Source organism: Protopterus annectens, chromosome 1.part2 (genome assembly GCF_019279795.1).
Source record: "Protopterus annectens isolate FY-2018-M chromosome 1.part2, PAN1.0, whole genome shotgun sequence".
NCBI classification, from domain to species: domain Eukaryota; kingdom Metazoa; phylum Chordata; order Ceratodontiformes; family Protopteridae; genus Protopterus; species Protopterus annectens.
In genome coordinates, this window is record NC_056727.1 from 119,743,860 (window position 1) to 119,759,714 (window position 15,855).

The 15,855-nt window shown below is 42.7% G+C and overlaps 1 protein-coding gene across 1 annotated transcript in view; it reads left to right on the forward strand.

Annotated features, from left to right (window-relative positions):
- The window catches only part of RTN4 (reticulon 4), a 250,703-nt gene that overhangs the window by 57,440 nt on the left and 177,408 nt on the right, over positions 1–15,855 (forward strand). The window contains exon 2 of the mRNA XM_044055159.1: positions 14,602–14,809. Coding sequence (XP_043911094.1) covers positions 14,602–14,809 — 208 coding nt within the window. The remainder of the gene's footprint in view (positions 1–14,601; positions 14,810–15,855) is intronic.

Below are 15,855 nucleotides of genomic sequence, written 5' to 3' on the forward strand. Positions count from 1 at the left end.
TGTATATATGTATATGTATTTTTTATGCATCATATATATATATTTTTTATACATACTCCACATATATATATATATATATATATATATATATATATATATATATATATATACTTTCACACCTATATTTATACATATTGAGGTATAGATTGTCACATACAAGTATACAGATATGTATATGTATGTATTTTTTACATTTTCATATTTATGTTTATCTATTTTTATGTTTCTATATGAATTTTTTATGTATGTCTGTTTATAGGTACATCATGTTTATGAATATATTTTATTATATTTTATTGATATTTTATTATTTTTAGAAACACAGTAGACTGCCAGTTTTATTAGACAATTCTATCAGTCAACAACTGTCTTTATAAAGATATCTCTAAAGACAGGGAAATTAAATGCTGTAAATTAGAATTAATTAGAATTAATTGGCTAATTAACATTCAGAGATTTCATTGGCTTAAAGAGTTAAGTAGAGATATAAGGGAGTTTTTTACTTTTTATTTTCATTAAAGTCTGAAGAAGCGCCCTGTGAGGCGTGAAAGCGCTTACTTTCTACAAATAAAGGATACATTATCTTTTTAAGTTGGCTTCGATTGTCGTGGTGTGCTTCTAATCTCTTTTTTCTACTGGACTTATAACTTTGTTTTGGAGGCACTTCACCCCTTAAGTGTACATTTTATTTCAAGTTTGCGGTTTATCTTTTCTAAAGATTCCACCTCCAGTTTTTATTTTCTGTGCAACATTCAACATTTAAGAGCCATTTGTTTTAAATTTTGATTTCCATTTTCTATTTTTTTTTGTCAGCCAGTAAATTTAACCCTGGTAAGGTCTTACTGTGTCTAGGCAATTCTGTATTTCCCAGCTAAAAAGAATCTGTTCCATAGTTGCAAAATTTGATCCTTCCAACATTTATGACAGAGTAACCTGTAGGGATTTTTTAAGCTGCCAGGGCACTACATTCCCAAAATGCTTGTTCATTTATCCCTCTTTCCCAACGCACCTTCAGCATTTGCTGTCTGAGGAAAAATTCTCTGAAGTCTGCTTAGGATAGAAAAAAAAAACAACCTGCAAACATCTTTGTTGCACACTTGGGAGCCATACAAATGTCCTATCGTTACTTTGTTCTTCGCAATCATTTCTGATGAACTGCTATAGCTGTTCATCATTTGATCATTGCTGCAATAGCCTTAGGTTAAATGGGTTACATCCTGCTAAGCATATAATAGTTGGCCAGCTTCTAAAGCTTTCGGGCACCTGCCACCTTCCACTCGCCCAAACCATTAGTCAGCTCGAGTTGACTAAAATGTCCGCTTTGAGTGGCCAAGCCCTTAAGAGCTTTCCTGCAACCAGACATACTAGATACATTTTGGCTGTTATCTCTGTCAAAACTATTTCAGATTTCCCTGGTTCTGAGGGGAAAGCCTCTGCTCTTGCTTTGCTAGGGATGCCCTGGCAAGTAGCTTGCCATTCCCTTAAATGCAGCTGATACATCTAGTGCTGCTGCTTCTGGATCTGTTTTGAGGAGTTGGTCTTTGCTGAGACTTCAGCCTTTACCTGATGTTCTTTCGGCTTTTCCCGGTCAGGGGTCGTCACAGCAGAACTCTGGTCCGCTAATGATTGTCAGTGGATTTTTACAGTGCCAAAGTGCCTTTACCTGATGATATCAAGTCTAAAACTGATAGATGATGCACTGGGTAATAAGCATTTTTTTGGTGCTGCTGTGGAGTTTGTCCCTGCAAGAAAAGGGTAAGGCCTTACAGGAGCTGAAGCATAATTTTGTTTCCCCTGTGCCCAGTATTCAGAGGAATTATCCTAATAAGCTTGCTTTGTCCATAGACTGTCACCCCCCCCCAAAAGAAAAGTGTAAAAGATGGTGGAAGGGCTCCCCCTGCTAAGGCTACCCAAACTTTCTCTACTTGGAAGCCTCCTTTTACTTGACAAACCAGGTGCAGTTGGACTATCCTTACCCTGTTCTCAGTTACATTCCCCTTTCTCTACATCTTTCTATCCATTCCTGTTTGGCTAAAGTTCACCCAAGACTCCTGGGTTCTTTCCATTGTTTGCCAGTCCCCCTTTTCTGGTCACTCCTTAGGAAAAACTGCCCTTTTTTCCAGGTGTTCAAGGCTTGTTGGCCCAAGGAACTGTTCAGGACGTTCCAGTTCCCCAAAAGGGGAAGGGGTTTTATTCCACAATGTTTTTGGTCCCCAGGAAAGAAGGCATCTGGAGACTCATTCTGGATCTTTCTCAGCTAAAAGCCTTTTTGAAGGTCCCTTCCTTTCAGATGCTGTCCCTTCAAACCTGGTTTCCTTTGCTAGTTCCTCAGGCTTTTCTAGTTTCCCTGTATCTCAGATGCTTATGTACACATTCCTATTCATCCCCTTTTCAGGAAGTTTTTATTTTTCTGTTTCCTCCTGGCGTTTTCAGTTCTCTGCTTTACCCTTTGGTCTCTCCACTGACCCAGGAGTCTTCGCCAAATGCTTAGGTTAATGCTGCAGGTTAAGGGAGATACAGATCTTTCCCTACCTGGACGACCTGCTTATTCAGGCTTCCTCTCCAAAGATCTTGCTTCAGCATCTACACTTTGCCATTTCTCTCTGGCAAAACCTGGGGTTTACAATAAATGTCAAGAAGTCTTTCCTGACTCCTCGTCAAGGTCATGTTTTTTGGGATGCAGGATCCAGACTGTTCCAGTTGGCATCCCTGCCACCTCCCAAGGCCTTAACTCTCATTGCTTTCTTTCAATTCCTTCTTCCTCAGGCTTCAGTCACAGCCAGGGAATTTGAGGGCTCTGTGTTACATGGCTTCCACCATTTCTATGCTTCCTCTAGCTAAGCTCCACATGAGAGCTCCAGTGGTTTCTAAAGTCAGTTCGGCATTAGCATTCTTATCCTTTAGATTTTGTAGTATCTTTTCTTCCATGCCTAAAGCTGGAACTTCAGTGATGGATTCATCAGTTGTCCCTCAACCCAGGGCTTCCTTTTTCAACCTCCACTTCCCTCTCAGGAACTTTTCACAGATGCCTCCGATGTGGGATTGGGGCCTCCTTCAGCCCTCTGAAGTTGCAGGGCCTTTGATTGCTTCAGCAAAAGAAAGACCACAGCAGTGTCAACGAGAGGAGAGTTCTTTTGCTAGCTGTTCAGGTTTTTCATTTTCTCTTCCTTCCAGGGCCACTCAAGATTTTCACAGACAATACCATAGTGATGTATGTCAACAAGCAAGGGGGGCAAGGTCTCAAGTCTTATGCAGGTTAGCCCTTCAGGTTGGGAGCTAGCTATCCAGTATCAGGTGACCCTTCAGGCAATTTACATTCCCTCAAATCAGAACATAGTGGCAGATTCTCTGAGTAGGTCCATAACACAACCCCGCGAGTGAATGCTTGACAGAGAAGTGTTTCTGGACATTGCCCACCAGTGGGTATTCCTCTAAGTAGCTATGTTTGCTTCCCCGTGAAAAGAAAACTTCTTCTATTTTGTGCCACAACCTCATGCACTCTGGCCTGGAAAGTGGACACCCTCTCTTTCTTGGAAGGGAATGTTTCTGTATGCTTTCCCTCCCCTTCCTCTCCTTTCCGGCACTGTTCAAAATAAAAACAAGACACTCCGAAAGTCTTTGACTCCCATTTGGCCCAGACAGCATTGGTTCCCTCTTCTGTATCTTGCCAAGGACCATTTTCACAAGTTAAACACACAGGGTGGACCTACTCACACAAGACAAGGGATCTGTTATCCATCCCCACCTATCCACTCAACTGACATTGTGAGCAATAGGGTTTTGATCCCCTGCGGGCATGCTTCGTGTCCTGCAGGAAGCCCACTGCTAGGAAATATTGCTTATTCAAATGAAAGATTTTCTGATGTCCTTCAAGGATGCATCTGCAGTCCTAACATATGGGTTGTCCTGCCTCAGGCAGCCCTTCGGTCGGCCGGATTCCAAAGTCTGGGTCTGGCCTCTGCTGATGTCGCACTTCACCCGACGTCATAGCTGCTGTGAATAAAGGCATCAGCCGACGCCATTTTCCTCAGTCTTTCTTGCCGCGCGGTGCCCGAAGCAGAAGCTGTTCGCAAGTGCCGGTCGGTCAGATCCAGAGATTTCTACTACCGAAGACTTCTAAAAAGCTAAGTACCCCGTTGGGGACTCTTGCTTGCCTCAGCCGATGTCAGAAAAAGTAAATAATTGTTTAACTTGTGGGAAACAAATACCTCATAAGGATTTCCACTCTTACTGCCTTCCTTGCTTAGGCCCAGACCACGACGTATCAGCTTGTCTAGCCTGTGCCTCCTTCAACCGACGGACACTTAGACGTCGGTCGGAGTTTGCGGAGGAGTTTTTTGGTCCCGCTTTTGCTTACAAAATGCCGTCTGAGACTCCGACTTCACAATTAGCTAAAAAGCGTAAGGAAAAGGACCGACACTTGCGGTCCGCGGTTTTGGCCGAAACCACGGTTAAGCCAACCGCGAGTGTCTCTGTTTCGGCTGAAACAGAGTCCTCGGTTCTTCCTTCGGCCGAAAGCATACCTCCGACAGCCGAGGCCTCACACAGCATGGCTGAATCTGCTACCGAAATTTCTCCTGCTGTAGCAGGCACCCAGGATTTATCAGATACTATTCCTTTAGACATATCTACTCCTGCACGTGGAGCTGCTAGGCCCCCTGCATCTAAGGCCTTGCCTGCTAAAACCCCACACAGGCCTACCTCTAGTTCCCAAATGCTCAGCCTGGCTGAGGATCTCATTTCCTTGATCAGGGGATCCCAACCTCACCCAGACAGGGCCTCTCAACCCCCTCCAGAGAAAAGGCCTAGAGCAGAGCCCCCCGATCCAGTTTCGACTGACTACTCCTCGGATGAGTCAGAAAATTCAAATCCTCCAGAAGGCCCTTATTCTCCATATGAGGATTCTGATGCAGAAGACTCAATTCCTTCTGCTTCTCCTCCTGAGGAATTTTCTTTTGGGGAAACCTTACATGCTATGAGAGAGCATTTTCAATGGCAGGGCCAGGATTTTTCAGATTCAAGGAAAAGGCTAAGGACCTTTTTACATTTACCACAGCATAGGCCTTTAGCCATTCCTCCAGTACTAACAGTTGTGGATGATGCATTTAATGATGCCTGTACTGCTCCTGACTCTCTTCCCCCGGCCCCTGCTAAACCCGACAGATATTACAGGGTCCCGGACACACACTTTCACTTGTATAAGGCTCCTATTGCAGATCCTGAAACCATTTCACAAGGCCCCAAAGCTGTAGCAGCTGCCTCTGCCAAAAACCCCCTCCCCTCTGAAAGAGAATCTAGAGCATTAGAGAGATGGGGTAAAAAAGTTTATACTTTTGCTACTCTTTCGGCTAGGGCCTTAAACTGCCAATTCCACATGATCCAGTATCAGGAATTTTTGTTAGACCAGCTAAATAAAAAACTGTCCTCTCCTGAACCTATAGACCGCAAGTCCCTTCAGGATTTGGTACATAACACTCAGCAGGTCAGTAATCATTCTTTAAAATGCGGCTATGATGCACTGGAGGCTTCCTTTAGATCAGCTATGACTGGAATCGTGATCAGAAGGCATGCATGGTTAAAAGAGCAATCCTTACCAGACCATGTCAAGTCAAGGCTCCTAGATGCTCCCATGGAGAAACAAAGTTTGTTTGGCTCCCCTGCACAGCAAGTGCTAAAGAAGATGGAAGAAAAAGCAAAATCTGTTCAAACAGTCAAGGATTTCTTACAGGTCCAACCTCCGAGGTTTAGTAGAAATTGGCCTTCGAAGACTTGGTCCTTTCCAGACACCTCCAGAGCACAGAGAGGCCGAAATAGGCGCCCAAGAGGCAGAGGTCAATCCAGAGGTGCCTATAGGGGACGTCAGTGGCAGCCTAACAACCAGAGAAGTACTGCCACAGATCCAGCTACTACCACTTCCACAGGACAGACGCAATGACTTGGCTCTGATACCGCCTACCAGGGAACAACTGGAAGCACCCTTAGGCGGAAAGCTAGCCTTATTTTCCGTAAACTGGCATTACATTACAGGAGACAAATGGATTTTACAGACAATAGACAAAGGCTACAGGTTTCACTTCCACACTCTACCAAAAAAGAGAGGAATGCCAAACCTTCCACCAAACCAAAAAACAAACGCTCTAGGACAAATCAACCACTTACTAAGGATGAGAGCTATAGAAAAGGTACCACCTATGGAACAAGGACAAGGATTTTACTCCAGACTTTTCCTGGTACCAAGAAAAGAAAACCAATGGAGGCCTATTCTCTACCTGTCCGCTCTGAACACATATCTCCATTGTTCCAAAATTCAAAATGCTGACCCTACAGCAACTTCTTCCCATGCTGGGCAAGGAGTCTTGGCTGGTGACTCTGTATCTCAGAGGCATACCTGCACGTCCCTATACGACCAGATTGCAGAAGATACCTCAGATTTCTTGCAGGATCAGAGCATTATCAATTCTCAGCATTGCCCTTTGGCTTATCTACTGCGCCCAGAGTATTCACGAAATGCCTGGCATCAGTAATTGCTCATTGCAGGCTTCAGGGAATTCAGATTTATCCATACCTGGACGACTGCCTGATGCAAGCGGACAACAAGACCAAATTAACACAAGATTTGGAAAAGGTTATACAACTACTGCAAGCCCTGGGATACACAGTCAGCATGAAAAAGTCAAGGCTGGTACCATCCCAGAGGATAACATTCTTGGGTGCAGAACTGGACACTTCAAATCAGATGGCATTTCTCACAGCAGAAAAGCAAAAGCAACTACCACTCTGTTTCAGGACATTAACAACACAGAACCAGCTTACAGCAAGGAAAGTCCTGCAAGCCCTGGGTTACATGGCATCCTGCATAATATTGATTCCACATGCCAGGCTGCATATGAGGAAGTTGCAATGGTACCTAAGGAATATATGGTCTCAACACAAGCACAGCCTAGAAGCCCAGATTCCAATAATCCCATGCCTGAAGCAAGAATTCCTGTGGTGGGCTCAGGCCTGTCAGTTGAACAGAGGACTGCTCTTCCACAAACCTCACCCAAGCCAGACTATCACCACGGACGCCTCGGACCTAGGCTGGGGGGCACACATGGTGGACAAGTGTATACAAGGCCTATGGACACAAGACCAGCTGAACCTACACATAAATCAAAAAGAGATGCTGGCAGTGAAACAGGCAATCCAGACATTCAGACCGTTTCTTCAACAGGGTCATTTGCTGATAAGGACGGACAACACCACAGTCATGTGGTATATCAACAAACAAGGAGGCACACATTCATATCCTCTATGCCGGATGGCAATGGACCTGTGGAATGTAGCCCTGAACCTCAACATTCAGCTCCAGGCCATATTTGTGCCAGGAAAAGAAAATGTACTAGCAGACACCTTAAGCAGAACTACCACGGATGCCCACGAATGGATGCTGCATCCAGACATCTTCAAATCCATTACAAAGAAATGGGGACTACCAGAAATAGACCTGTTCGCATCCCCACACAACCACCAATTGAGGAAATTCTGCACAAGGGCATCCCACCCACTTGCTTGGAAGGTGGACTCCCTCTCCTTCAGTTGGGAAAACCTGACAGCATATGCATTCCCACCTCTTCCTTTGATGCACAAAGTGCTACTGAAGATCAAAGATCGCCCAAGGATCATCCTGATAGCTCCAGACTGGCCGAGGCAGCATTGGTACCCGCTACTGAGGAGTATGTCTCGGACACACGCATGGCCTCTACCTCTAGTTCCTTTACTGCTAACACAGAACAACTTCAAGATCCTACATCCAAACTTGAAAACACTACAGCTAGCTGCCTGGAATATTACATAAAACAAAATAACCCAGATTTATCCCAGAGGGTTAAAGACATACTGGAGGCTCGCAGACCCTCCACAAGGAAGACTTACTCAGCCAAATGGAAAAGATACCTCATTTGGAGTGCAGCAAAAGGAGAAACTGTATCATTAGCAAACATAGCTAACATCCTGGAATACTTAGCAGACCTTTTCCACAATGGCCTGTCTTACTCCTCCATTAAGATTCATGCATCAGCAATTTCAGCAGAATACAACATGGATCCTCCAGTCTTCTCTCATCCTCTACTCGGGCAGTTTCTGAGAGGAATTAAAAATGTAAAGCCTCCAAGGAAGCCACCTTTGCCTACATGGGACCTCAACTTTGTGCTGGAAAAGTTAACACTTCCCCCTTTTGAGCCAGCAGCAACAGCAGAATTACAGTTCGTATCTTGGAAAACTGCTTTCCTGCTTGCAATCACTTCAGCAAGAAGGGTTTCTGAATTACAGGCATTAATGGCAGTACAGCCCTTCCTTATCTTCCATCAGGATAGTGTCCTTGAGAACTAACCCTACTTTTATGCCAAAGGTGGTCTCCAGGGTATCATTGAACCAAGCAATCCACCTACCAACATTCTTCCCCAACCCACAGAACAGGGGAAAGACTACTACATACCTTGGATGTGCACAGGCAATTGCGCTACTATCTGGACAGAACCAAGAACAATAGAAAAACTGACCAGCTTCTGGTAGCATATGCAACAGGAATGGAAGGAAAAGCAATTTCAAAACAGGCAATCTCAAAATGGATAGGAAATTGCATTAGATTTTGTTACTCTTTTCATGGAAAGACAACTCCAGAAAACATCAGGCCTCACTCCACAAGAGCTACAGCCACTACTACAGCTTTCTTACGAGGAGTGGCTACCAAAGACATTCTAGAGGCTGCTACTTGGAGCTCCGTGCATACATTTGCCAAGCATTATAATCTACCTTTATACTCCAGATCCCGAGCAGGTTTTGCAACTGCTGTTTTGTAAGGGATCTTAACTACACCATAATCATCTTAGTGCCTCCTCCCCCAGTTTGGCTATGGTATTCTACCCATATGTTAGGACTGCAGATGCATCCTTGAAGGACATAGTACAGTTTTGTACCTACCATAAATGTAGATGTCCGAGAGGTATGCATCTGCAGTCAGGATTACCCACCCTCCTTCCCCTCTGTGGTACTCCTAGGGTATTTGCCCATCTTGTAGCTAGCTGGGGGAATCTATTATGGTGTATTTGTTTGTATATATGTATATATGTATATACATGTTATTTTTGTTTGCTCTCTACTGTTTGGAATCATTTGCATTTATCCAAATTTAGCCTTCCTAGAGGGCACCTGGCATCTGGGGCAAGAAACACTGAGGAAAATGGCGTCGGCTGATGCCTTTATACCCAATTCACAGCAGCTATGATGTCGGGTGAAGTGCGACATCAGCCGAGGCCAGACCCAGACTTTGGAATCCGGCCGACCGAAGGGCTGCCTGAGGCAGGACAACCCATATGTTAGGACTGCAGATGCATACCTCTCTGACATCTACATTTATGGTAGGTACAAAACTGTACTTTTGGTGTCCTTGTAACCTGGATCCACTTAATGTGGATGTTCCTTTTGGTTCTCTTTGTGTGAATTGTTCGATGTGGGGTTGGCATATTTTATTGTTAAGGCCCACCTGTCGGCTATCTGCTTGTCTGCCTTTTGACTCCCCTTTTAGTGTCTAGATTTGAGGCCAAACAATTTCTTAAAGGTGTCCTTTGTTAGGCCTCCTAGGAAGTCTGTCCTGCCTTCCTGGAACTTTAATTTTGTTTTAAATTGACAGTCAACCTTTTTGAGCTTGCTGCTTCAGCTTCCTTACAGCATTGTTCTTGGAAGACTGTTCTTTTGGCTCTTACTTCTGTCAGATGGATGTCTGAGCTGCAAGCCCTTATGGCTGTTCCTCCTTTTTTGTTTTCCATAAGGTTAGGGTGTCCCTTTTTAGTAATCATGTTATGCCCTCTCTTAATCTGTTCATTTGCCCACTTTCACTTCTCTGCAGTCTGCTAGTGAGATTTGCACACCTTGGATCTGCATAGACGACTCATTATTTAGCTAAGATTAAAGTTTTTCATAAATTCCTAGGTCTTTAGGTTTGTCTGTTTCCGAGCAAACCATTTCTTGGATATCTAAAGCCATTTCTTTTTGCTGCTATTTTTATGGGAAGGGCTTTCCGTCTTCTCTTAAGGTTATTCTTCTAGGGCTGTGGCTTCTAGTGCTTTTTTCAAGGGGTTGGATATTCTATTGTTGAGGCAGCTAACTGGACTTCTGTGCATACCTTTGCCAAACACTAAGTTGGATGTGATTTCTAGGGCCAGAGGTTTTCTCCATGGCTTTCTACAGGGCTCTGGCCCTTCCTCGTCCTCCTCTTTTTAAAGAATACTGGAATACTGATATGGAAGAACAGAGTACAGTTGTCTAAAAATCTTACCATAATTGTAGGTGCCATTCTCTTCACTGTTGCAGTATTTGCTTCCTTCCTCTTCCCCTGGTCCTTTTTCCTTCTGATGTGCTTGTTACCTGCTGGTATCCTTAGACTGCCATTCCTACTGGGGCTTTTCAGTTCTGAGGATGGTACATCCGGATGTCACCTTTATGCCCTATGCCATGCACGGGAAGCATACTTGTGATGTATGGTGTACCAATTACAACCAAACAGTTTTTGTATACTACATCTTTATACTAAGTTTTTGTCTCTCTACCCTTGGTAGGAATTCCTATTGTAAATAATAATGCAGCAGTCAAGAGAAGAACATCTACTGTTATGGTAAGATTTTACACAACTGTACTTTCCCTCGTTCACCACCAGAAAGAACCATATGTGCCTGTTGTATCATTTAAATACAAGTAATGTGAAAAGGTGTGTGCATGCTTTGAAATGCGTATAGATGGTTTTCCTTTGGCTAAAGCTAGGCTTGTAATATGTTTAAGATCCAGTGGCAGAAATAAAGCAAGTCTTTAAACTAAAGTACCATAGTTCACTCTTTGAAAGAGGCTCATGTGGGTAATGGATCTAAAGTCCAAAAACAGAAGGGTCTGAGCTGTGAAATCAGATGTGGATTTTTCTTCAGCTAGTACTGTATTTTATTTTTTAAATGAAGAGTGCAAGATCCTGTGGCAGTGTGGGACTAGTACAATAGATGACATTATAGAGAACTGTGACTTAAAAGGCAGATATGAAAAAAAGTGGAGCTGAGTGATTATTTTGAGATAAGCATGTAAAAGACAAGGGGGCAAGATATCAACGTAAGAGGAGAATGATAGTAATGAACAAGGTAAGAAGCAACTTTAGTCTGAGAGGTACCAGTGAAAAAGGAAGTTAAAGGATTTTAATGTTCCTTGGAGGGGCAAATGAACATGAGAGGAGACCCCTCAGTAGTAAGGAGGGAAGATCCTATGCACGATAGGGACACAAAAGCCAGACTATGGAAATACTAAATCACAGAGGATCAGAAAAAGGCGGCAGGAACTTTACAAAAACAAAAAAGCAGTTAGCCTGGATTGGTGGTCCTTAGGGTAATGAAGGCTGGTGTTAGTGCTTGAAACAATGATTTGACTAAGCATTTGTAGTTTCTCAAAGGTTGGAATTACACTGCAGGTTTATGAATGGTAATGGTGTATTTCCACAACGACTGGACTAGGGAAGCATGTTAATTCAAGAAAACATTCAGAATAAATTTGGATAGCAGCATGAGTGGACTTGCCATAGGTCCTGCTAGTCAAGCTTGATCTGCTTCTGTTTTTACTGAGGTGGGTGGATGGGGGACTGGTGAGTCCTGTAGATATGGAATATTTGGATCTGCAAAGTTTGACAAAAAATGGGCTTAGAAGAACCATCTTCTGTGGCCAAAACTCTTCAGGAGGGTTTGTGCCAAGTACCACACTAGGGTTGAACAAGTAAGATTCAACTAACTTGCATTATGGTTTTGGTTTGGTTATGCAGTAACAAATTACCTTTTCTCCATTTAGATCAGGTGTAGCTTGTATGCTGGGTTAATGGGTAGTAATTACCAAAAGTGTGCAGTCCAGTATTGGTAGATGTGTTGTGTGAGGTATCGACAGCTCTACTGAAAGACAGTGCATGTGTGGTATATGCCAGCGTGGCTGTCTGAAGTTTTATAAATCTTATGTTTTGTAAATCTAATGTCTTTTGTACAAATTAATGTGATGGTCAAATGCCTGTATGTATTAAAAATGTATTTGTAAAAGTTGCCTGCATTATAAATGCTGCGACAGAATCTGAGTTCTGAATGTGAACTGTGCCAGAGTCAGATGTCTAGATATGATGTAATCCTAATGAAGGGCAGAACAATCGCAGCAGCAGTTTGTTTTTGGTTTTCTTTGGAATCTGATATAAAAGGTCTGTGTCAGTTATTACAGTTCAGTAGTTAGTTGTACAGGTCAGTGTGGAGTATCTCATCTTTTGCCTTGTGGAAGTGAGCATCTCAGCAATACATATTGCCTTGCAATGTTGAGTGAATTTACTAGGGACAGTTTGTCCTTAGTTTAGGAAAAGTACCATGAAAATAGTACTCTTTCTGCTTGTGAGATTCTGTCCATCTGTTATTTTCCTGTGACTGAAAATTTAGTTGTAACTAAATATTAAGCACTTTCCCGTTTTCTGTTTTTGTTCTCCATTATTTAAATATTTTATACTTATTCATTGTGGCTTGTCTTTTAGTGAATACTTTTAATATCTTGAGAGTACCTGTGCTTATTTCAGTTTCACTGTGGCCACTCCGAAAAGCCTTACTGCTTCAGTCACACTCTACCATTCATATCCGTATTTGACACAGTATAATTGGTTACCCCTTGTAGGAGCCTTAGAGTATTTGGCTGGTGGCAGCTACCCTGAAATCTGGAGAAAGGAGACACAGCTGGTGAATGTCTGCCTTTCTGGGGGTGTGTGAAAAATCAGATATTCAAGTGTGTGCCAGATGCTTGGAACTGAGACTCTGTGCTCCAAGGTGGGTCTTGTTTGTGATCTGGGGAGGCAGAGTCCAGTCCCAGTGGAGCATGTTCCCTGTGTGCTCTTGGGGAAATTTTTGTTAGATGCAGAGAGCTGCATTTGAAATACCATGTAAAATGTTTAGTGACTGCCTCTCATCACTGGTGTCAGTGGTGAGGATTGCTGGCCCGGGATAAAGAGGGACACGTCACACTGGGCTTCAGAGGAAACGTACTTGCTAAGAGAAGGTGACACTTGGTAGGATGCTTTAAGAAAAGGTACCTTGGGATCATGGTTGGAATTGTATGGTTCAAGCCAGAAGGGTGGTGAGATGCATTGCTGATGGAGAACTCTGTAGAGATGTTGCGATCACTCTATCACGCAGATACTGGCAAGGTTGTTTGGGATACTGTGTCCAGTTCTGGAAGTCATTCCTAGAAGGTGATAAATTGGTACACTGCAAGCACCCAAGGGGTTAATGTAATGTGAGTGGATGGGTCTAGACGTAAGAAACTACTCAGCTTGGCGTGTACGCACAGTAGGTTTTATATCACAATTGCTGGGCAAGAGAGGGCTCAGAAAGGAAAGTGTAAAATAACGGAGACGTTGAATGCATCTTACAAAAATGGTAGGCAATGCCTTAGAATGCATACCAAAGGCAGTTAGAATAGATCAGTACAGGAGCTCAGGAATATCTGACAGATGGAAGATGTGTTGGAAAAGGGAACAAGAGCAACTAACTAAGCATTTGGGTGGACTTTATTACTATAGGTGGTCATCTTACTGGAGTGAGCTGGAGGAATAGGTAATGTAACTATTTTTACAGGCTCGCATGTCTTAGGTTGGGGAGGTCTTCACAGACTAATACCTTCATTAATGATACTTCAAGGTATGCACTTGCAGATGTTCTTAGCCTTAATGGACTTGGTCTTTCTACATTGTATGTGGGAGCCATAAATAAGAACGACACAAGCGTTATGCTACACTGGGTTTTCTCCGTCTTCCCTAGGGCATCATGGAAAAATAGGACACCTTGGTCTGATCTCAGCATTCAGAATTGAAGAGATGCCACTGGTGTCCAGGTGTGTGCTGAATAGAGGCCAAAGAATTTATTTATAAAAACATAGCAATTGTGTTACTTTTGGAGAGGTAATAGAAAATGTTATCTAGCTTTGTAGCTCACTTCAACTCTCATGATGTATACCCCCTAGACTCGTGCAGTAATGAGTTGTGTAGATTTTTCAGAACTGTGGAAACTTTTTCTGGATGTCCTCTTTCCCTTATTTCCTATGAGCAAAACTTTGTTTTGGATGTTTACTTAGTTCTAGCCCTCCACTGTGTTACACTTGCTATCTAAGGTCTCGGATTTCACATTACCTGCCCTATCTGCTTTTCATTTTTTGGGGGGGTTTCTCTGTTACCAGGTACATCATTGTGCATCTCTGGACTTGCCATTTCTTAAGTTGGACCTTTGCTGCTTTGCCCATAAACTTTATAAGGCTCAACTAAATAACTTCTGTATTGAGTGCATTGCTTTAAATTCTAAAACTGTATGCCTACTAAGAAAATTTTTTGTAGCTATTATGTCAGCACCCCAGAAATAAATGCAAACATGCTGTTGTCTTGATTTTTGACCTTTTTTTCCTAAACTAGGATAGTCTTTAAAGGTACAGCATTATCTTATGTAGAGCACATATAGGTGGATTCTAAATGTGGTGTTATGAGCGAGACTTTACAAACATGCCAAATTAAATCTCTCTCTGTTTTAGTTGTAGACCTCCTGTATTGGCGGGACATTAAGAAAACAGGATTGGTGTTTGGTGCAAGTTTGCTTCTTCTGCTGTCACTGACCATCTTTAGCATTGTTACTGTGACATCATACATTGCTCTGGCACTGCTGTCCATGACCATCAGTTTCAGAATATACAAAGGGGTTCTACAGGCAATTCAGAAGTCTGATGATGGCCATCCTTTCAAGTAAGTAGTCTGGCACATCTGGTCGGTACTCCAGTAGTCATCACTGTTTTAAAAGAAATTAGATGCATACACTTGAGTATGTCTTTGTCTACATATGTATGTGTAATATATGTATACATGCACAAGCATGATGTGTGCATGACATTAGTGTCCTTGACAGACTTTTCAGATACACACCAAGAGAAATTTGTAACAGTAGTTGGATTATTTTCCATTACGTAAGTGAGAGAGCACTGCTTTTCTTGTGTGCACTTTCATTATAGGCATGACTTAGTGATTCTCTCTTGTGAACTGAAGACATGCAAAGAAATGCTTTGTGAAAATGCTTAGTGGGGCAGCAGACTGCTTCCATACAGTATTTATCCGCTTTCATCCAGGAATTATTTTAGTAGTTTGACAGTGCAGGTAATACATAAAAATATTTTACTATACCTACCCTCTAAAAAGAACAGGTGTAACTTGAGTTCATGTGCATCACTGCATCACACCTCTGTAGTTTTCCCTCACTGCTATCTGTAAAGGAGGCTGACACCTCATCTTAGTCTCTTCCCCCTCTAGCCACCACCTAGGTGGTTAATTTAGTACTGGCTGGCAAAACTACATGCTGAAACAAAATCTTTTTTTATTTGAAAAGTGGAAGTGGGATGTTTGTGCCATTCTTTTCTATGTACGGAGAGTTCTGTTCTTTAGTAAGTTAATCTGCCATTCATAATTCCATTTCACAAGGTGCATTTAGCTGCTGCATCTTTAGGTTGCCTGTAAGCCAGCAAATGTTTGTACTACATTTTCATGTCCTAATCCCCATCAGACTGGAAAATGATCCATTTAATTAGTGTAGTACCCCAGTTAACAAGTTAAAATAAAAGAATATGTAAATTCGGCCACTGCCTTGCCTCTTAAAAATTGACCAGTGTATGACCAGGCCTCACATGCATGTTATTGTGCCACTTTGTAGTCCAGTGCACATTCTTGTTCATTAACGGCCAGTGATCAAGAGCTGTATAAGGATGAACAAATCAAGCTTTTTTGATGCAGAGAGGGGAAAA